Raw genomic sequence first — 23,129 nt, forward strand, 5'->3', positions numbered from 1 at the left:
TTAGAACATTCAGGGTCTCCCACTTGTCTTCTGGCAAACTCTGGCCAAGATTTCATGTGTGTTTTTTTCCTTTTTTTTTCAACAGCATCCTTCGCTTTGCCACTCTCCCATAAATCTGTGACTGGTGAAGCACCCAGGTAACAATTGTTGTCTGCGCAGTCACTGATGCTTGCAACTCCACCACAGTTGTCATAGGTCCCTTGGTGGCCTCCTTCACCAGTCTTCTTGTTGTAAGCTCACTCAGTTTTTGAGGACAGCTCCTCCAGGCAGATCTAGGGCTGTACCATTTTCTTTCCATTTATTGATGATTGACTTAATTGTACTGCAAGGGATATTCAGTGACGTGGAAATTTCTTGTATCAATCTCCTGACATGTACTTTTCAATAACCCTTTAACGGAGTTGCTTGCAGTGTTCTTCTGTCTTCAGGATGTGGTTTGACTCGCCAACAGTTGAAACTTCCTGGTACATTTGTAGACTTACTACAATAAATTCAGACATCTTGACTGCACACAGGTGTCCAAAAACAGATCTCAATTTAAATAATAATGTGACTTCTAAAACCGATAGGCTGCACCAGTGCTGACTTGCTGTGTCATATTAAAGGAGGAGGAATGCTTACGCAATCAGTCATTTAGTGTCTTATATTCAGAATTAATTTTGATCACTTTACAGAGATTCTTCCACTTTGACACGTCTTTTTTGTCACCCGGTTTGGATATCGCCCAAGTGCGGAGTGAGAGACACTGACGCAGGTCAATAGTTCACAGAATTTAATGCAAACGATATTAAGGGAAAAGAAGACAATAAACACTAGGCCAAACAGGGTGGTTGACTAAGAATTTCAAATGGAAAACGAAGCCTACACTGCGGCTGAAAAAAGCAACTAAATATAAAACTAATAGCGCTAGTCTTCAGACCCAGTTGACTCGACAGTTCAATTTCTCAGGTCGAATGCAAGCAGGCAGCGAAGAATTGTTGAGTTCAACTCTCGACAAACACTATGATGACAAGTATTGAGTTAAATACTATCAAAATGAAGTAATAATTAACTGTCATGCGCATATTCACAAGCGCATGCCGTATCTACTGCGCTGCTGAATCCGTGGTTCTGACACTTTTTTGTTCATCAGCGTCAAAAAAGCCACATTAATGCCACTATGAATGAATGTTGTAAAGCAATAAAACATAAAAAAAACATGGAATATAGAAATCTGCAGCGCATTACAGGTCCTTCAGCCCACAATGTTTTGTTGACAATCTACCCTTCTCTAGAAACTGCCTAGAGTTGACCTACAGCAGAGCCCGCTATTTTTCTAAGCTCCATGTACCGATCTATGAGTTCCTCAAAGGACCCTATTGTGTCCGCCTCTACCACCGTTGCTGGCAGTGGAATCCATGTTCCCACCAGGATCTGTGACATCTCCTGTACCTCCTACTTCCAAACACCTAAAACTATGACCCCTCGAGTTAGCCATTTCAGCACGATCAATGCCTCTCATCATCTTATGCACCTCTATCAGGTCACCTCATCCTCCGTGGCTGTAAAAGGAAAAGACCAAGTTCACTCAACCTATTCTCATAAGACATGTTCTCCAATGCAGTCAAAATCCATGTAAATCTCCCCTGCACTCTCTCTACTGTATCCATACCCTTCCTCTAGTGAGGTGACCAGAAATAAACACAGTACTCCAAGTGCGGTCTGACTGAGGTCATATATAGCTTGGACATTGTTTCACAGGTCTTGAACTCAATCCCACAGGTGATCAAGGCTATCACAGCATATGCCTTCTTAACGACACTGTTAAACTGCACAGCAGCTTTGAGTGTCTTATGGACACAAATTCCAAGATCTCTCTGACCCTCCACACTGTTAAGGGTCTTACCATTAATATTATATTCTGTCTTCCAATTTGACCTACCGAAATGAACCACTTCACACTTATCTGGGTTTGAACTCCATCTGCCACTTTTTAACCCAGTTCTGCATCCTATCGCTGTCCTGCTGTAAGCTCTGACAACCCTCCAGACTATCCACAACATTTCCACATTTTGTGTCATCAGCAAACGTACTAACCCACCCTTCTACTTCCTCATACAGGTCATTTATAAAAATCAGAAAGAGGGGTCAAAGAACAGAACCTTGCATAACACCAAGGGTCACCATCTTCCATGCAGTATTCCAACCATCTACAACTTCTGTGGGAAAGCTAATTCTGTATCCACAAAGCAATGCCCCGTTTGATCCCACACCTCATTACTTTCTAAATGAACCTTGCAATGGAAACCTTATCAAACGGATTACTGAAATCCATATACACTGCATCCACTGCTCCACCTTCATCAACATGTTTTGTTACATCCCTAAAGAATTCAATCAGGTTCATAAGGCAGGACATGCCCTTGACAAAGCCGTGCTGACTATCCCTAATCAGATTATGTCTCTCCAAATACTCAAAAATCCTGCCTCTCAGAGACTCCCACAACAACACACTCACTCAACTTGCTGGCTGGTCTATAATTAAGTGGGCTATCTCTACTCTCTTTCTTGAACAAGGAAATGATATTTGCAACCTTCTAAACCTCTGGTCCTTCTCAACATACGATTGACAATGATCATCGCCAGAGGCTCAGCAATCTTCCCACAGTTGCCGGGGAGCAGATCTCAACCGGCCGCGGCAGCTTATCTAATTAATGCCTTTAAAAAACTCCAGCACATCCTCTTTCTTAATGTCTACACACTCCAGCATTTCAGTCCGCTGTAAGTCATCCCCACAATTGTGAAGGTGCTTTTCACGTGTGAATACTGAAGCAAAGTATTCTTGAAGTGCCTCAGAATATTTAAAATGATCGGCAGATTGAGAAATGTCTGTTGATAATGTAGCTGTGAATTCTAACCAAACAAAGTTGACATTGCTGGTGACCCACCCACAGATTTGTTTTACTTTCCTGGCGTCCCGTCAGCTCCAATGATGATTGTTACCAAAGTCGCTAATAAGTATTCGATACTTTATTAGCAATCAGCAAACATACAATCTTGAAGTGATGAAACTGTAAGGTCCCCAGGTGTCAGTTCAGCGTATTTGAATGGATAATAATAAAATATGTGACAACGGTCAGTTCCCAGCTGTGTTCCGCACAGAGCAAAGCACAAATATGTAACTGCTTCCCTTTGTGTTTACCACACCTCGACTGATGTGACTAGTTGCCATAAAAAGCTTCAGAAAAAAACAACACAGAATACAATGCAGGTAGACAGCAGATGCATGGTTCCTACACACTGGTTCAGCACTAATACAGCGACTTCCACCTGAAATGTTAACATGCCGTCTGTCTTGTTGAATAATTCCAGTTTTATTTATGGTTAAAAATATCGCAACTTGTTTTGGATGTACGGCAGTCGACATTGTGTTCAGCAAGGTGCCATTTAACTATCTGATAATAGCCAGGTGACATGAAAGCTTGACCAGAGTTTAAGTGCAAATGATTTTCTTAAAGTTGTACAGGAGAAAATGTAGCTCAGAAGATGTCGCGATGCTGTGTGTGTGTGTTTGGTGCAGGGTGGGGACGGGGAGGAGGGTGGATTGCATTGTTCAGGATGTCACAGTGCTTCTACATAGAATCAAACCATAGAATAAAATCATAGAATCAAAAAAGTTACAGAGAAAGGTTGAACAAGTCTCTATTCATTGGAGCGTAGAAGGTTGAGGGGGGATTTGATCGAGGTATTTAAAATTTTGAGAGGGATACATAGAGTTGACATGAATAGGCTGTTTCCATTGAGAGTAGGGGAGATTCAAATGAGAGGACATGATTTGAGAGTTAGGGAGCAGAAGTTTAAGGGAAACACAGGGGTGTATTTCTTTACTCAGAGAGTGATAGCTGTGTGGAATGAGCTTACTGTAGAAGTAGTAGAAGCCAGTTCAGTTGTGTCATTTAAGGTAAAATTGGGTAGGTATATGGACAGGAAAGGAGTGGAGGGTTATGGGCTGAGTGCGGGTAGGTGGGACTAGGTGAGATTAAGAGTTCGGCACGGACTAGGAGGGCCGAGATGGCCTGTTTCCATGCTGTGATTGTTATATGGTTATATATTGCCTGAAGCATCATTGCCAGGCGATGTTAAACTGAAAGGAGACGGTGAGAACAGGTGTGACAGAGAAATCTGTGTAATCCATTGATGAGAGGAAAAGATGTCCCATTGGCCAGCAGAAAAGCTTCAACCCACCCTGGTGTAACAGTTGTCCATTACTCACCATAGCTCCATCAGTGGTAGGAGGACCAAACGAGTGGGTGCTGTCTGCTCAACCTGCCTTGTATTCCATTGACGCATCATTCCCGGTCCAAGACACCGGATTCACTCCTAAAAGGGAATTGTCTGCAATATAGCAGGCAGAGTAGATACCCCAAAGAATCCTGGTCCAGTGTACAATCCATGGAGAGATCGGAAATGGACATTGTCTGACTGTGGGTGGATGGACACAGGTGGAGCAGGTCATGTCAAGGCTTCAGTGGACAGGCCCAAGATACTTGGAAGTGTTTTCCTCAGTATAAAAGCAAAACAATGTTCTCCTTTACAGCTTAATTAATGTCTGAAACTCCTGATACTTTTGTTTGAACAGAGCATCAAAACCGGATCACACCTGTCCTCAAAATGGCACAAGGAGCAGGCATCGGAAGAGTTCCAGTGCAGTCAACATCGGGAAAGGTCACGGGTATGTCTGCGAATTATTTTAATTTATAAATATTGCCTTGACTCTGTGTCTGGGTTTAATTCAATATCGTCAATTTCCAAATTATTTGTGAGGGGACTGAGCAGAGACTGTTAACATTTCTGGGGGAAGCACAGTCACACGTGGACAGGGTACAATTACTGTTTTCTTCCTGCTCCTCTCGCAGATTGTGATGCATATTAAAACAGTGAGTATTCCAGAACACAAGACATTCCATAGATGCTGAAAGTTTTGAGCCACACAAGGGCACACAAAATATTTTCGGAATTCACTAGGTCAGGCAGCATCCATAGAGAGAAATAAACAGCTGACGTTTTGGATTGAGACAACAAGGAGTAGAAATGTGGTAATATCTAGAATTTCTGTCCCCTTCATTTCCAGTCCCGATTAAGGGCGTTGGCCTGAATCATTGATTGTTTATTCTTCTCCATAGATGCTGCCTGATCTGCTGAGCAGCCTCAGCATTTTGTGAGATATTCCAGAGATTTGCTGAGGAAGGGTTTGACCAGGCAGGCAGACAGTAACCCAGAGCAAAGCGATGGTGATGGGCAGTACCAGGAGAGTGATGGTGATGGGTTACTATATTCTCAGGAAGAAGCAGAGTTTTTCAAATAGAGAGGTATATACCCAGGGACACAAAAGGCAGCCTTCAATAGATGGAATTATGCCTCTTCAGCCTCGGCCGGCAGAGATTTTCATCTGCTCTTCCCAGGTCCGCGCCCATTTCACCACTCCCAACTCCCCTCCTATATATATTTCGGGGTGTTTGCTCACTTGGTGCATCATCTTTAGGTTCAAGAGAGAAAGTTCCTGCCCAATAATGCTCCTCATTTTCCTTCACAGGTCCGAGCACAGCAATCACTGAGCTCCTGGCAAGCTGGAACGATTTCCAGCTGCTGCAGCTGACGGACTTCTACCGGGACAGGCTGGAGCAGGCGATGGAAGGAGGGGTGCACGGAGTGAGCCTGGCGTTAACGGCCGAGAATCAGTTCAGCGGAGAGGAACATCGGGTGAGTGGGAGGGAGAATGGGTTTGAATTTTCACACTTCACAGGACTGATGGGTGTCGGAACTCTCACTCATCGGATAATAAATTAAATAAATGAACAATTGGAAAATAAATACTGTACATCCAATTACAAAACGAAATGTGACTCTGAACCAGTGGTGGAAAGAGGTGAAAATACGCGGCAGACTGGTGGGTTGCTGCTGAATGTTAAGAGTGAGCAGCAGCTGTATGGACCGAGAATAGAGGAGATTGTGGAAATATGCCAGGATGTTGTGCTTTCGGAAGTCCGTGCAGCGTAACAGCTGGATGGCACTGAGAAGTAGGGTATCATCTGTGTTCGCCACAGGAGCTTGAGTGTGTTCTGTTCTGGGTGGAGATCATTCTGTTACAATCTGTAACTGCAAACAATGTGGATCGGGGAACACTGCCATGTTGTAATGTGTAATCACTGAGTAAACCTCCACTGGAAATGGCAAAGGAAAGGCATCCGGTGTCAGCCGGTAATCCGCTGTCATGTTGGACACTGGCGGACTGAGGAGATGAATCATTTTTTCTGCAACATCTCCAAGACTGCTCACTCTGTTATAAAAACCTGCCTGACTTCTTTCTTCGTCTGTGATCGTTATTTTCTGATTTCTGTTTTACACCGTCAAATTCGATGAGGAATTATTTATGGATTTGGAGCCACGTCAATGGAGCGGTCACAGACCAGCCAGGATCTCATTGAGTGGTGGACCAGGTTCACGGTGAATGTCCCTCCGTGTGCTCTGCACTCAGAATGTACAGTCCATGTCCAGACAGGATCAGTGACTGCTCAGTGTGATCCCGTTACAGAGCACATCATTTACTTCTCATTCTCTGTGTGAATCTGTCAGTCCCCAATATGTTCACTGTTACTCTTCACAGAAAATCTCTGATCTCGCTGATAAGGGAGAGCGGGCGGACAGTTCTAAACTCCTCCTGAGCCTGGTGATGGAGAAAGGCTCCCGCGCCCGGAGGGTGATGTGGGAAACCTTTGTCAAAATGCGGAATGGTGTCCCAAAATTGGACAAAATACTGAAAGAAATACAGGAACATGGTGAGATAGCATCACAGATGAATTTAATTTAGGATTCAATCACAATTGACTTTATAATTTTATACATTTCAATTCCTCAAATGGTTTTATTCCGAATAGGCTGTGTTCCGGTCCATCGACCCGTACCGGAGATTCCCAGAGAACTGAAAGGTAAGTGAAGAAACGCTGTTTCCACCGATGGTATATATTGTGTAGGGCCATATCGATGTTGAACCACCTGGATTTGACCAGGTATGTGGTGGCACCATGAGACACGTGGAAAATATTTGCTGGAGGGATATCTTTCTCAGGGTATTATCAGGAACAACTCATGGAGTTGGGGTGTTTTCTGATAGGGACCACTCCTCTCTGACTCTTACAACGACAGGTCCCTCCACCGGACCAGAGTGGAAAAGAGGACGATCTGGAGGAGTGAAATTCTTAGAAATTCTTCACTCCGAAAAGTGAAATCCTTCCCCTGCAGCTGCACTACCTGAGCAACAGCTCTCATCCTGGATAATTTTTCTAAATCCCCTCAGATCCTACAGATTATCATTTTTAGAATTGAGAGTCCACGGAAGCTCTCATCACAGAATAGCAATGAGAGCATCCATTTAATGAGAAAATCAGGTAACACCCAACTGCTCTGTTCAACCCCAAAGCAGCATATCAACCCAACTTTGTTCACATAAGTACTGCCTTACTGCAAACACTGCTACAGTTATCCAGTTTTACTTCCAACTCAATAATCCTGGGAATTCCATCAGGAGACAGTGTTAGTGAGCGTGTGATGGGGACAAAATCCTCAGCTCAGTCCACAGAAGCTGAAGTTCATGTGATGTGTGATGGACACTGTGGAACGGTGAGAGAAACCAAGGTAGCCTGCAAACTTGTTCTTCACTGGTCTTCATGTTGTTTGCCGAAGGAACAGACACAGCAGTGAAATTCGCACACCCATTTCTAATACAAAACCGATACATTCCCTGATTATTGAAGAATATCATTTCTAACACTGTCACTTTGTCTGAAGTAACTATTTAAACTACCAATGTTTTCCTACGCTCCCCATCCCACCCGTATACATTGAACACAGACGCCACACATCCCTGACAGGGTCCCGACACACTGTGAGACCCCACACACCCCTGACAGGATCCTGACACACTGTGAGACCCCACACATCCCTGACAGGGTCCTGACACACTGTGAGACCCCACACATCCCTGATAGGGTCCTCACACACGGTGAGACCCCGCACATCCCTGCTAGAGTCCGGACATGCTGAGATCCTGCACACTCCTGACAGTCCCTTCAAATTCTGTGAAATCCTGGATACACTTTGCAGAGTCCTAACATACTTTTACACGTCCTTTCAAAGGATTGTGTTCAGCAGTAGTGCAGCTGCAATTAGCTGTTTCCACATTTTGCCTTCCCCTAATTCAGGTCTCAGGGCATCGACATCGCTTTCCATGATTGTGACAGATAGTCTCTGTGTCCAAAATACTCTCTCACTGGCACCCCAAACACTTGTCCAGCTACATTATCTCCTGCGTCGACGGGTCGACGGAAGATACAGGTTAGGCTAATAATCCTTATTGTATGGACGGCGGTCCGGGTGAGTGAACATGATGGAATGGTTGGGACTGAAGTGGATAGTTCTTTGGAAAGAGTGTTGTGGGTCAGGTAGTTGGACATTGAGAGTGGATCAGCACATGGAAGTGTGATGTTGTTGTCTTTATGAAGACTTGATTGAGAGAGACAAGATTGGCAGATCAATATTCCAGCGTTACAATATTTCAGATAGAGAGGGGAGGTAATACGTTTGAAAAGGTTTATTTGCTGACCTGGGGAATTTCACAGCTGCAATCAGAGAGGACACACTGGGGATTTCAAGTACTGAGGCAATATGAGTGCATAGAAATAAGATAGATACAGTCACTGATGGGTTTTTACAAAACATCTCCTGGTAGTCATCATGAGATACAGGAACTAATATGTAGGCAAATTCTGGAAAGATGCAAAAGCAGCAAGTTTGTTGTAGCGGGTAATTTTAACTTTCCCTGTGTTGCTGATGACCTTTCATTCTCTGTCCCGTGTTTCCTACCTGCAAGAATATTTTAGGAATCTCTGATGGTGAGATGTGTTCTGGGAACAATGTGTGTAATGTGTGAACTAGAGGAGAGGCCAGACTGCAGCTGGTATTTGAAAGTAATCCGGCAGGTTGCTGAGGTTTCAGTGGTGGAACATTTGGGAACAGTGAACGCAACTCCTCTTCTCAGATGGTTATGAATAAGTAGAGGTCTGCAGCTTATAGAAATATACAAAACCTACAGCACAATACTGGCCTTTCGGCCCACGATGCTGTACCGAACATGTAATTATTTTAGAAATTAAAAGGCTCTATTGTTTCTGCCTCCACCACAATCGCCGGCAGCCCATTCCACGCCCTCACCACTCTCTGCATAAATAACACTTACCCCTAACAATCCCTCTGTACCTGCTTCCAAGCACCTTAAAACTGTACGCTCCTGTGTTAGCCATTTCAGCCCTAGAAGAAAGTCTCTGACTATCCACACAATCAATGCCTCTCATCATTTTATACACCTCTATCAGGTCACCTCTCATCCTCCGTTGTTCCCAGGAGAAATGGCCGAGTTCACACAAGCTATTCTCATAGGGCATGTTCCCCAATCCAGGCATTACTTGTAAATCTCCTCTGCACCCATTCTATAGTTTCCACGTCTTTCCTGTAGTGAGGTGACCAGAACAGAAGACAATACTCCAAGTGGGGTCTGACCAGGGTCCGATATACCTGCAACATCACCTCTCGGCTCCTAAACTCAATCCCAGGGTTGATGAAGGCCAATGCACTGTATGCCTTTTGAACCACAGAGTCAACCTGCATAGCGGCTTTGAGTGTCCGCTGGACTCGGACCCCAAGGTCACTCTGATTCTCCACACTGCCAAGAATGGGGTGTGCAGCATTGGGTGTGGGAAATATAACTTGGGGGAAGGCAGTTTCAGTGGCAAAGGCTTAGATTGAGAGCACCTCTTGTTAGACAAATCCCCAACGGGCATGATTAAATATTAGCTGAGCAGAATTTGGGTCTGGAATGTTGCAAAGAGGATTAAAGCCAACGACGTCAATGCCTGTAGATCTTGATGGGAGATGTTGTAAATTTAATCTGAAAGGGAGAGATGAGTTTCATGATGCTGAAATGAAACAGTCAGTTGTGGAGAGTGAAGAGGCATGCCAAAGAATGCATTGGGATACAGATCGGTTGCAGATGCGGATGGGGAACTATCAGGTGGAGTTTAATCCAGAGAAGTGTGAGTACTTCCAATTCAGGAGATCAAAAGTATGGGGAAGTACAGAGTAAAGGTCACGACCCTGACGTCATTCATATCTACAGGGATCCTGATATCCATATCCATAGCTCCGGAGGCAGGCGGGATGAGTTTATGTGGACATCGTGCTAGCAGCAACTTTGTGTGAAGGTCCCATACCTATACTGTACTATGCAGGTCTTGTGACAGCTGAAATCCTGAACCACCTGCTGCCAAAATTCCTCGGTCTCTGCTCTCTTCACGACCCGACCTGTAATCGGCATGGTTTCAAACTTGTATTTAAAGTCGCTGACCAGTAGCATCTCCCCTTTCTCCCCTTTCCACAGACGTTGTCTGACCTGTACTCACATCTACACTCCAGTCCTTCTACAGCTGTGCTGCAGAGGGCAGGCCAACATGCTGCATAACTGTGGTGGACTGGAAGGCTCTACTACTGGTAGTCAAAATTGCCCAACGCATCACCGGGACCCCCAGCCTACCTTCAAACAGGGACGTATAAACAGAAAGGCTCCGGAAAAGGACCAGTAGCATCAGGAAGGATCCCACCTATCCTGCCTATGGGCTGTTTGCCCCTCTCCCATGAGGGAGGAAGCTACGTAGCATCCACAGCAGGACCACCAGACTCAAAATCAGTTACTTTCCTCAAGTAGTAAGACGGATCAACAATGATTAAGCCACCCCTACACAACTAACAACCCCCACCCCACCACCAGCATGATTTGAAACTTTTCTGCCAGAACCACCTGAGGTCAAAATAACTCCTGTATCGTATGTATTTATATTTATTGTGTTTTCCATTGTGTTCTTTATCTGAGTTATTATGTGCTGCATCACATCCGGAATAAAATTTATGCCCTGACCTTTGCACTTGAGTATCTTCAATCTTGAATCTGTTGAGCATTTGCAGCTCATACTCTTTAAGAGACAATAGATCTGCCGTCTCAAACCATTTTCCGGAGGAACTCAGTGAGCTGAGTAGCATCTATGATGATGGGGGGGGGGGGGGGGGTGTGGGGTGGGGGGTTAATGTTTGCGTTTTGTGTCAAAATGCTGACAGTCCCAATCTCCTGAACAAGACATTGACATTTTCTCACCCAACATCACCCACCCACAGTGCACATGCTGCTCAATAAAGCTACTTCTTTGTATTTTGAATCAGTGATGGTGGGTGGGAGGGGAAGCTGTGATTGCCTAACCTGCATCTTTCATAGAATGCTCACGATCCTTTTCTCCGTCTCCATATGCCACATGAAACATCCGGCTTTCAAAGTTCTTCCACAGGAACAAAGATAGCTCTGTCAGTAGTGGGAGTTTATCCAGTACAGGACAGTCGGGGGTCAGTAAACTACCAGGGAAATACTCACCTTCACAGCACAGTTAATGTGGAAATGTGAATATCTGGTGTTTATCTATACCAGGCCTCTCTGTCCAGTCAGGGCTCTGTTAATCATATTTACTTTACTGTAGGAGCATCCATTGATTAATCCATTAATGCAACAGTTCTGAGCTAACTCTTGTGTGCTTAAATACTGAGTTCTGAGGTGAGGCATCTAACAGTTTGACCACTGTCTGTTCCCATGGAAGATGTACAACAGAAACACAAGGAGACTCTGTGGGAACAAACTAAAACACTGAGAGTGAACACGATCCTGATGCGGGAGAAGGTGAAGGTTTTCCAGCTGGTTGATCGATACTTTGAGCTCACTGTCATTTCTACTGTTCGGGATCGGAGACTGGTGGAACACGAGCTGCTGGCAAGAGGCAGAGATCACGAGGAGTGGAGAGAGAAACATCTCGGCAGAGAGCTGGAGAAAATCCGGACTGATCAGCTGTTCCAGAGCAGCTTTTCCCGGAGTAAATCCAAATCTGGGAGTTCGGCAGCAGTGGCCGGAGTCCCGGGGATTGGGAAAACAACAATGGTACAAAAGATTGTATATGACTGGGCCACGGGGACAATATTCCAACAGTTCCAGTTTGTCTTCAGTTTCAAATTCCGAGAGTTAAACTCCATTAACTGTAGAATAAGCCTGAGGGAACTGATTCTGGATCAGTATCCTTACTTTGGGAATATCCTGAGAGAGGTCTGGAAGAACCCAGAGGGATTGCTGTTTATATTCGATGGTTTGGACGAATTCAAACACAGAATCGATTTTGCTGACAGTCGGAGAGATACAGAACCAAAGCACCAGTGCCCAGATCCCGAGTGGTGGTGTGAAGTGTCTGACATTGTGTACAGTTTAATCCAGGGCAAGCTGCTCCCAGGGTGTTCAGTGCTGGTGACCACCCGTCCCACTGCGTTACATTTATTGGAAAAGGCTGAGATCAGTGGCTGGGCTGAAATCCTGGGATTGGTTGGTGAGGAAAGGAAGGAATATTTCAGCAGGCATTTTGAAGATCAGACGGTGGCGGAAGCTGTTTTCAAACACGTGAAGGAGAACGAGATCCTGTACACCATGAGCTACAACCCCTCCTACTGCTGGATCCTCGCTCTGGCACTGGGCCCCTTCTTCACACAAAGAGTCAGGGACCCGCAGCGAGTTCCCAAGACCATCACCCAACTGTACTCCTACTATATTTACAACATCCTGAAAAACCACGGCCGTGAGATTGAGAACCCCCGTAATGTGTTACTCAGGGTTGGTCAGATGGCCTTCAGTGGAGTGTCCGAGAAGAAGATTGTGTTTACAGATGATGATTTGATCAACCACAATCTGCAGCCTTCCCAGTTCCTGTCCGGGTTCCTGATGGAGCTTTTGGAGAGAGAGGATTCTGCCCGGTGTGTGGTGTACACATTCCCACACCTCACCATCCAAGAGTTTGTAGCTGCAGTCGCACAATTCCTGAATCCACATCCCGGGGATATCCTGATATTCCTCAATGAAGCCCACAACACGACAGATGGACGATTTGAGGTATTTCTTCGTTTTGTTGCTGGTCTCTCCTCCCCAATGACAGCTCGGGGCCTGGAAGAGTTTCTGGGTCCATTTCCTCATGAAACAACCTGCCAGGTGATTGACTGGGTGAAGAAGAAGGTTAAACACCAGAGTTCAAACACAGAGAGTGAAGCTGGTAAAAGGAGCCTCCTGAACACATTGCACTATCTGTTTGAGTCTCAGAATCTTGGACTGGCTCAGGCCGCACTGGAATCAATGGAATCACTTTCATTCCGTGGAATGGCACTGACCCCGATTGACTGCGCGGTCCTGTCTTATGTCATCGGACTCCGTGACACAATAAAACACCTCGACCTGGAGTACTGCCTTGTTCAGAGTGAAGGAATCCAGCGGCTGGGACCCAGGCTGCACAAGTGCCAGGATTTGAGGTAACTTGACTTATCTATCACTCTGTTCCATTGTGTTGTTTCAATGTCAAGGGATTTGGTTAAAACTGTAGTAACTGAGGTTCTGAAAAATTGTGACAAATGCCCTAGTGATTGGCCACTAATTCCCCAAGTACAGGAGGTTTCTGTGATTCCTTGTGAAGGGCTGTTAGAGACTTTGTCAGTTCTGAGAACACCGGCCTTTGGTTTAATGATAATAAATCACAGGAATGGCCGTGTTTCTCGCTGCCTGTGACACGTCCATTGACAATGTTCCTTCTCACTGTTACTGACACCCAGACCGACACTGACTGCAGCAGGTGGGTCAGAGATTCACACTCCCTTCCCGGTGAGGGACAAGAGACAGTCCTCAGACTGTCCCAGTGAGAAGGAAAGAAATACCATTGTGAGATTGTCCTCCCCTGCCCTTCCTCTTGTGTGACTATCACCATCAGGCCACCTGTGTGACTGTGCTCACTACCAGATACCCAGACCCCATGGGCAAATCTTCTCTCCCGACTGTGAGCCTCAGTTCAGACCCACCTCTTCCATGAAATCTTTTTCTGTATCCTCTCGTCTTGTAGGATTAACTTTTCCCATCCTCCTTCCTCCTGTGGGATCTCTCTTCCCATCGAGTTTTCCTCAGGTGCGGTCTCTTCCACCATTCCCATTGACAGTCTCCCAGTCATAAATTTTCCACACTGTGGGACTTTCTTCCATCATTCCTCCCTGCTGCTTCTGATGCTCCCAGGCCAATAACACTTCTCTAACCGTCAGAAATGAGACAGAATATGTGTATTTTACAGGATCACACCAACAGATTAAATTACTGATACTCGGTGAATACCCTGGAGCTGGGCAGATAGGGACGTTGACAGTGATGGGAACACTGATCAGTGATTTACTGAAGGGTATAGTGGTTCCTGAAATACCTGATTGAGAGTAATTCCCTCAGACCCTCATCAATTCATCAATTTGTTTAGCAATCTGTCTGTTTGTGTTTAGACTTGCGGGGAATGAACTGGGAGATTCAGGAGTGAAACTGGTGTCTGCGGCTCTGAGGAACCCGGAGTGTAAAATACAGAGACTGGGGTAAGTACCAGTCTGTGGGAGATTGTGTTTACAGTCACTGAGAGTCTGACACTGAACATTAATGTGAACAGTAATTGAGATACAGATAAACTCTGGGAATTTGTACCACCTCCTCTCTCTGTGTCCTTCACCTTTTCTCATCTCCAGGTTGGACAATATCGATCTCACAGTTTCTGGTGCCGAGAATCTTGCCTCTGCTCTCAAAACAAACCGATCACTGATGGATCTGAACATGGGTCGTAATAAACTGGGAGATTCAGGAGTGAAACTGGTGTTTGTGACTCTGAGGAACCCGGAGTGTAAAATACAGAAACTGTGGTAAGTACCAGACTGTGGGAGATTGTGTTTACAGTCACTGGGTGTCTGACACTGAACATCAATGTGATCAGTAATTGTGTTACTGATAAACACTGGGGATTTTTACCGTCTCGTATCTCACTGTGTCCTTCACCCTCACTTTCTCTCATCTGTAGGCTGAGAGATAACAGTCTCACAGATTCTGGTGTCGAGGATCTCGTCGCCGCTCTCAGTACAAACCCATCACTGACGGAGCTGGATCTGAGTGAAAATAAACTGGGAGATTCAGGAGTGAAACTGGTTTCTGCGGCTCTGAGGAACCCAGAGTGTAAAATACAGAAACTGCTGTAAGTACCAGACTGTGGGAGATTGTGTTTACAGTCACTGGGTGCCTGACACTGAACATTAATGTGATCAGTACTTGTGTTACTGATATGCACTGGGGATTTGTACCATCTCCTGTCTCTCTGTGTCCTTCACCCTCACTCTCTCTCATCTCCAGTCTGTACAATGTCGGTCTCAGGGATTCTGGCGCCGAGGATCTCGCCTTCGCTCTCATTACAAACTCATCACTGATGGTTCTGGACCTGGGATTAAACTCGCTCACAGACAGATCTGTCCCGGCTCTCCGCCGCGTCATACTGACCCTCCCGAGTCTGGGGCGGATCGGGTAAGTGCTTGTGTTAATGTTCAATGTGATGAAATATCAGCGGATCCGCGGGTTTTCTGGTGATATTTGTCTGTGAGTGTTGTTGAAACATTAACCCCGGTCCCCTGTTACTGACACTGTTGTGTAATCAGTTTATTTCATCTTTATTCTCCCATCTGTTTCAGGCTGCACTGGAATCGGTTCAGTCCAACAGGAGAGAGGGAACTGAGATCTCTGCAGGAACCCAGACCAGGACTGAGAGTGGAGTTGTGAAGATCTGAATGTGTGATCATCCCTGCTCGCTGGATGAGGACATGTTGGCCGATTTCCTGCAATACACGTTTAATTTCTAACTGTTCTAACAGATCCTGGCTTCAGCCGAGCTCTCTGTGATCTCAGAGGCGGTGCCGCAGTGACGTGATTCCGCGTCCTATCCAGTTCAAACATTCCTTAATTTACATTTGTCATGATGAAATCAATAAACTGCTGTAACTTCCTGCATTGGTGTCGGACCTGAGTCTCACTAGGGGAGAAACAGTGACCTGGGGTTACTGCTGCCCCCCGCACTCGGTGAACTGCAATAATGGTTCTGAGCTCCTCACACTGGTACAGCAGCGTCTCAGAGACGAGGCGCCCACAGACAGTTAACATCTACTGTAATGTCAGACGTGATTTCACTGAGTTCCCAAGTACGAATGGGATGCGGGATGGAATACCGGCATTCAGCACAGGGTGAAGTTCCAACCGCATCGTCCCATCACACACTCCCGGGGTCAGACACAGAGTGAAGCTCCCTCAACATCATCCCATCACACACTGTCGGGGTTAGACTCAGAGTGAAGCTCCTTCCACACCTTCCATCAAACACTTCTGGGGCAGACACAGAGTGAAGCTACCTCAACACCGTCCCATCACACACTCCCGGGGTCAGACAGAGAGTGAAGCTACCTCAACACCGTCCCATCACACACTCCCGGGTTCAGACACGGGGAGAAAACACGTCTCTGCAGTGTGAGATATACCAAAAGAGTTCTTGAGCTGAAACAGATTACAAAGGACATTCTCATTGTGTTCACCTTGGAACTGTAGCATAGGGAACCACAAACACACACACACACGCACACACACACACACTCAATGAAGTGGTACAGCTGCGCCTCAGTTCCAGGCTGAGATTGTCCAGTCCCCAGGATCTCTTCAGTCCCTATCCCCATCCAGGCTGACCACCGCTTCCTTGCACCCGAGATACACCCACTCTCCTGACCCCAGCCTTCCTGAGCACTCTCCTGGCTTTGCAGACAAAATTGACAAAAGAGATTGGAAGCTCATATACGGTATACTATCAGACCTGCATCCTCAATGGTCGGAAACAGCAGAGGGTCAGACACAGAGTGTATCACGCTCTCCACGGATCAGATACAGAGTGAAGATCCCTCTGCAATGTCGCATCACACAGTCTCTGGGTCAGACGCAGAGTGAAGCTTCCTCCGCATGGTACTATCACACAATCTCTGTGTCAGACAGAGAGTGTGGTTTACTCCACATCGTCCCATCAGAACCATCCAGGGTCAGACACTGAATGAAGCTCTTTTTAAATCATCCAATTACATACAACTGGGGGTCAGAAACACAGTAAATCTCCCTCTCCATTATCCCATCACACACTCCCGGGTTCTGAGACAGTGAAGTTCTCTCCGCACCATCCCATCGCACACTACCGGTGTCAGACACAGAGTGAACCTACCTACACCACGTCCCATTACACACTCACAGGGTCAGACATTGAGAGAATCTCTGTACACACCATGAAATAACCCACTACCGGGGTCAGACACTGAGAGAATTCCCTCCACACTGTATAATAACACAATCGCAGGTCAGACTTTGAGAAAATCTCCCTCCAGACTGTCCCATCGCATAATTCCTGTGTCAGACACAGAGTAAGGCTCCCTCCACATTCACCCATCACACACTGTTTTAGCGTGGAAGCTTCGTTTGGAGTTTTTCTGCCAGTTTGGACTGGGTTCGTTGACGGCTCCCAGCTGCAGCTGCTGGCAATTCTCCAGGAGACCGGTTTGCTCCAAACAACGGAGACAAACGCCATTGCTCTCCCATTAACATCGGAACAACGTCCCTCCTCTTTATCGTCGTGATTCTCGTTCGGTGTAGGAGCCGGAGCATCTGTTGAGAAGTCTCGACCTCTCACGGCCTGGAAGTTCTGCAGGACCGACGGAGCCTTTCCTGGCGCTGGAATTTCTGGTGCCGAGCCTGCAAGATACTGTCGAGTACAAACTTTTCAGGCCAGTCACTCAACTCGTTCCAGGACTTATAACCGACACATCCGTATATCTCTAGATTTGGACATAGTGTCAGCATGCCGGGCCGTTCTCCACGGAGTTGCAGGCCTTCGGGGAGTTGGACAAAGGCGGCTGCATCTCCGGCCTCGGACAACGCCTTGTTTTGGTCGGTGAAAGGAGAACGCGAGTGCAATGTATTTTGAATCTAAGAACCGCCCTGCAAAATATATGTGGCGGCTCTGGAGGACTTGTTTGGGAAAGGTGGCATTTTGGCCACAGTGAATGAGTTCGGGAAGGCAGTGTTTTATCTAGAGAATGATGAGTTAGTACACCGGGATCTTAGTTGGGGGGATCACGGTGGAAAACATCCTTTTAAAGATGAAGCTGGTGACATGTCCACGCAGCGAATTGTCTTCGGACACGTTAAGCGTTTAATCCCCAACGAGGTCCTGCTTCCCGCACTAGACAGCTTGGGACAAGTACGGTCAGAGATAACTGACATCAGACTCAAATTTAAGAGACACACCCTCCGTAACGTAATCTCTTTCCGGCGTCAGGTGTTCATGCAGCTGGAAATGGAGGACGACGTTGAGGGCCGGTTTACTGTCCGGCCCGAGGGGGTAGACTATCAGGTGTATTGGAACTCTGAGCGCCCACGGTACCATGCGTGCGGGGTGGTGGGGCACTTTCGGAGGGACTGTCCTAGCACTCGAAAACCCAGGGAGTCCATTTCGGGAACCAGTGCCCCAGCTAACTCTGCCCCTGATCCCATCCCTGTTCCTACACCTGTGCCGGCCCCTGCTCCTGCTCCTGACCCTGTCTCTAACCCTGTCCCTGTTCCTACGTCTGTTCCAGTCTCTGCTACTACCCCTGTGGTTCAGGCGGGTGCTCCTGGGGCTACGTGCAGGAAGGTGGGGCACTTTCGGAGGGACTGTCCTAACACCCGAAACCTTAGGGTGTCCACTTGGGGCACCAGAGCCCCAGCTACCTCTGCCCCGATCCTATTCCTGTGCCTGCACCTGAGCCGACTCCTGCTTCCTGCTCCTATTCCTACGTCTGTTTCAGTCCCTGCCCCTGCCCCGTGGTTCAGATGGGGCACTTTCGGAGGGACTGTCCTAACACCCGAAACCCTAGGATGTCCACTTCGGGCACTAATTCTCCAGCTACCTCTGCCCCGATCCTATTCCTGTGCCTGCACCTGAGCCGACTCCTGCTTCCTGCTCCTATTCCTACGTCTGTTTCAGTCCCTGCCCCTGCCCCGTGGTTCAGGTGGGAGATCTTGAGGCTACGTACAAGGAAGTTCAGGCGAGGGACGGGGAGGAGCTTATGCTGAGAAAGAAAGCAAAGAAGAAATCCAAACACACTAAGAAGTCGGCCCCCGAGACCGCAGAACTCCCGCCTATTTGCCCTGAAGTGGAGCGGGTGGCTCGGGAAAGTGCGCAGATGGAAGCGGAGAGTACCGCGTCATTGGTGAATCCGGCACCTGTGTGCGCCTCAGAAGAGAAGGGTATCTTCCCCCAAGAGGATAGGGAATGTAGATACGGGGATTTCCCAGGAAAGGGTGGGAATCCAGGTAGAGTTTGTGTCTAACCCTGAATCTCCAGATGTAGCCACTAGTCCTGTGGTAGGTGGTGTGATTGTGCTGAAAGTTAGTGCCAGCCCTGTTTGCACAATCGCGACAGCCCTGAAGCCCTCCACCCAGGACTTAGTAGTAAGCGATTCCCTGGGGGCAAGTGCATCAAACAGTAAGAGCGGAGAGGAGACCAAGCTCTCTCACTCTCATAATCGGGCTGCCGGTGGATCCCTAGGATCTGAGCTGCTGAGACCCAACTCATACCTGCCTCCTGGGGAGGGTGATGTACTCTGCATGCCGACCCCATCAAATAACGACTAGCAGGGAGACCCTGGGGATGATCCCTCCATTGTCGTAACTGTGGATAAGACTGATGCGACGGTGCAGCGGAAAGGTATGAGGGAGGTACCCGCTGCGCAGTGTGGTTTTTAAGTGCAGCCGTCTGTTCGAACACACGGGGATGAAGACGGGGGAATCTATCTGTAGTGAGGCGGTGGAGTGAGACAAAGGACATCCTCACCCCTCCAGAGAAATCCCCATTGATACCTGTGGAGGAAATGAGAGAGTTCATTCTCACCTCTGAGGGTGCAAAGCATCGGCCTAAGCTAGCCTCGCTTCGCTGGTCTGGCACACCGAGGCTGATGAAGTCCCTGCGAGTCATCCTTAGACGGAAGGTGAAGGGGAAGAGGAATGCTGTGTCTGGGAATGTCAGGCGGCAGCTGAAATCCTTTCCGGATGACCTGGTGAGGGACATCAGAGTGGGAATCAGCCTCGCTCCTTCGGGAGACGGTGGGTCACAGGTGAGTGGCGTTGGCACCACTGGGCCCCGGAAAGCAAAGAGAATTCTTGTTTTTTTTTCTCGGGCTAGTGTGGTTGAGGGTGCCTCCGCTCTCACCGGGAAGGGTGCAGGTGCTGAGTCCTAGTAAACTCCTTACATGAAGCTCACTGTAGCTGGTCTAAATTTTAATGGTAGCAGGGGTTCTCTCGGCAGATAAAAGAATCTCTCAGTCCTTTGGGATGGGCGATATACGGTGAGGTTCCTGTAGGGAACCCATACCACGGCGGGGGACGAGTCCGCTTGGCTCCTGCAGCGGCAAGGAGGGGTCTACATGAGCCTCCTCAGCTCCAACTCTAGCGGGGTGACGATCCTGTTGGCCTCGACCTTCCAGCCGGAAATGGTTAAAGCTCGAGATGTCGGTGCCCGGCCGCCTGCTCCATCTGGCTGTGCGCCTGGATGGTGAACCTCTGCATTTCATCAACGTGTCTGCCCTGAGGGGCGGGGTGATGCTGACGCGCCTATTCCCTATTCCGTCAGCTGTCCACTCTACTGAGCTCCATGGGTCCTGGGAGTGGGGACTTCAAATGTACCTTCGAGGTGGAGAACCTCTGCAGTCTCCAGCGCGACACAGCATCGGCAAAGAAGCTGAAGGAGTTAGTCGGCTCCTTTGACTTGGTGGACGCCTGGCGGGATCTACTTCCTGACTCTGGAGCCTTCTCCAGAAGTGTCTAGAGGGAGAGATTCTCGAATAGATCGCCTCTATGTCTGTCAAGCGTACAGCTCCCTGCGATGGCAACCTGAATGTGGCAAATGCCGTCCTCGAACCATCACCTGGTGTGGATGGAATTTGCCCCTCGGCACTGTGAGGCGTCGTGGCATCAGCGCCGGACTCCGGAGCGAAGGGTCCCGAGTTCAAGGCCAGCCGGCTCTCTTGCACGCTTTCCATCCGTGCTGGGTTGAGCGTCGAGCGGCAACTCGACCTCGTAAAAATAAAGCTGGAGAATGCCGCAGAAACGCCATGAGCAATCACCAGAAAGATCGGTGCAAAAACTTGTCATGACGGCGCCCGATGACTCTGCCAGGAGTTAAGGACATTCTTCCTCATCTACTCTGAGCTGGGATCCAGGCACTGGCGCTGTGAGAACCAGCTGCTGGAGGAAAGTCGACTCCGAGCGTTCTTGGTCGCCTGGACGGAAAGACAGGGTTAATTGTTTTCATGTCGGGAGTACACTGAGACTGAACGGTTTGAGAGAACATTGCCTAACGCAGTGTATCGGAGGGGGCGTGACTGTCACGTGACATCACTGCCCACTACCCGGTCGGAAGGCACGTCACCTGCCAATCAAGGTTTGACCCCTCCTCGCCCATCAATGCACTGTTACGGACCCGCAGGTTTCGTTCACTGTGGACTGTCACTTTAACAGAGCGCTTCAGTGAGGCAGGACTATGACGTTGTTCACTGACCGACTCGCAGCTTGTTTACCTTTAAAACAAGGACACAGACAGTCACGGTCAGGAGTCGGAAGAAGAGACAGAGAGAGAGGAGCGAACCTGGAAAAGGCAGCAGTTCCAGTTTGTCGATGCTGGGGATTTGGAACTCTGCTACACCCACAAGGGTGGAGTGATCATCGATCCGGAGCACATCGGATGTGTGGCTGTAACTCCGTATAGTCCAAAGGAGTGGATCTGGGAATGTCCTGTGGGGCCACTCGAAGTTACCCCCTGCCTGGGTGAGTGATGTGGTAACTCCTTGAAGACGGCATCCCTGTGACAGATCACTCTGGTGGTAATTCGTGTGTAGCTTTGGAACGGCTCGACGGAGGATCTTCCACCACTGATATTTATTAATTACCACCGTGGAATTCGGCGTGTTTGCCTTCTCTCTACGTTTTACCTCTCGTTATCATCGCTGTGTGTATGTTATTCAGAGCACGTCTGTCTTTCTCTAGTTCTGTACAGTCACATACAGCGTTAACCTTAGAAATAGTTAAGTGTAAGACTTCCATTAAGATATAGCACTTTCCTTCTCACTCTGTTACATGTAATGCTTGGCGAGTGGCGTGGATCCGAGGGGTAGACTGTATTGGAGGGGTCGTGACTTTCACGTGACAAACCTACCCACTACCTGGTCAAGGCACACCACCTGCCAAATACACACCTCACCATTGGCCCCTTTAATTAGCCTTGTACTTGGCCTCGAGCAATCGGCCTTTGTAATCGGCTTCACTCTGCTGGCACGGAGCCTTTGGCCCCTCTGTAGATTACCTGGGCTGGACCCTCCATCCCTGAGCACTATAAAGGGTGCCGCGTGTGCTTTCCCTTTGCCATCTCCGAGAGACACCCTGCTTCACTCCAGGCTGAGAACCGTGGAACGGCGCTGGAGAAATTGTTAGTGAGCTGTGCATTGAATAGGGTTGGGAGCGTTGATTACTCTCTTTAATAACACAGAGCTGTGCCTGCACAGGGTCAAGGGCTGGCGGATATCGTATAGAATTTTCCTTTGTGTGTTTGCGTGTGTGTGCGGGTGTTATGCGCGTGCACTTTGTTCCCAGGCGATATTCCCACGTTCGTTAGTAATTGTCCGTGTGTGTTTTATTGCCGAACCGACTTTCCCCACGACTGCTGTAAATTGTGCGTGTTGCTTCTGTTGCCGTTTTCCCACGATTGCCTTCTGTAAATAAAATCATTTTCTGTCCAAAGTCCTTGCTTCTGAGACATATCGAATCTGTTTCCCCACTTACAACACTTGCTCAGCCAATTTACATTTTTCTACGTTCATGTAATATGGGTGTTGTTTAATCGGTTTGGCTTGAACAATATCTACATCATGTACTGCAACCGCGGTTTGCTTGGGAACATTGGGAAATAAATCCTTAAAATTCAGAATTAATTCTTTCAGCTGTTGTTGTTGCTTTGGCTGCAGATGAGCCAACCTGTTATCAATGTTTTCCAGAACAACCGAGTTCATTAGCCTAACTGGGA

At 47.7% G+C, this 23,129-nt stretch overlaps 1 protein-coding gene across 6 annotated transcripts in view; it reads left to right on the forward strand.

Moving 5' to 3' along the window:
* The window catches only part of LOC132389602 (NACHT, LRR and PYD domains-containing protein 3-like), an 87,711-nt gene extending 70,315 nt beyond the window's left edge, over window positions 1-17,396 (forward strand). For all 6 annotated transcript variants that reach the window (XM_059962088.1, XM_059962089.1, XM_059962090.1 and 3 more), the window contains exons 7-16: window positions 4,619-4,711; window positions 5,573-5,739; window positions 6,644-6,815; window positions 6,915-6,965; window positions 11,727-13,464; window positions 14,467-14,553; window positions 14,701-14,871; window positions 15,027-15,197; window positions 15,353-15,520; window positions 15,685-17,396. In XM_059962088.1, the coding sequence (XP_059818071.1) occupies window positions 4,619-4,711; window positions 5,573-5,739; window positions 6,644-6,815; window positions 6,915-6,965; window positions 11,727-13,464; window positions 14,467-14,553; window positions 14,701-14,871; window positions 15,027-15,197; window positions 15,353-15,520; window positions 15,685-15,772 (2,906 nt within the window). In that variant the 3' untranslated portion in view covers window positions 15,773-17,396. The remainder of the gene's footprint in view (window positions 1-4,618; window positions 4,712-5,572; window positions 5,740-6,643; window positions 6,816-6,914; window positions 6,966-11,726; window positions 13,465-14,466; window positions 14,554-14,700; window positions 14,872-15,026; window positions 15,198-15,352; window positions 15,521-15,684) is intronic.
* Window positions 17,397-23,129: the final 5,733 nt, after the last annotated feature.

This window comes from Hypanus sabinus, unplaced genomic scaffold, assembly GCF_030144855.1.
Source record: "Hypanus sabinus isolate sHypSab1 unplaced genomic scaffold, sHypSab1.hap1 scaffold_61, whole genome shotgun sequence".
Lineage (NCBI taxonomy): Eukaryota > Metazoa > Chordata > Chondrichthyes > Myliobatiformes > Dasyatidae > Hypanus > Hypanus sabinus.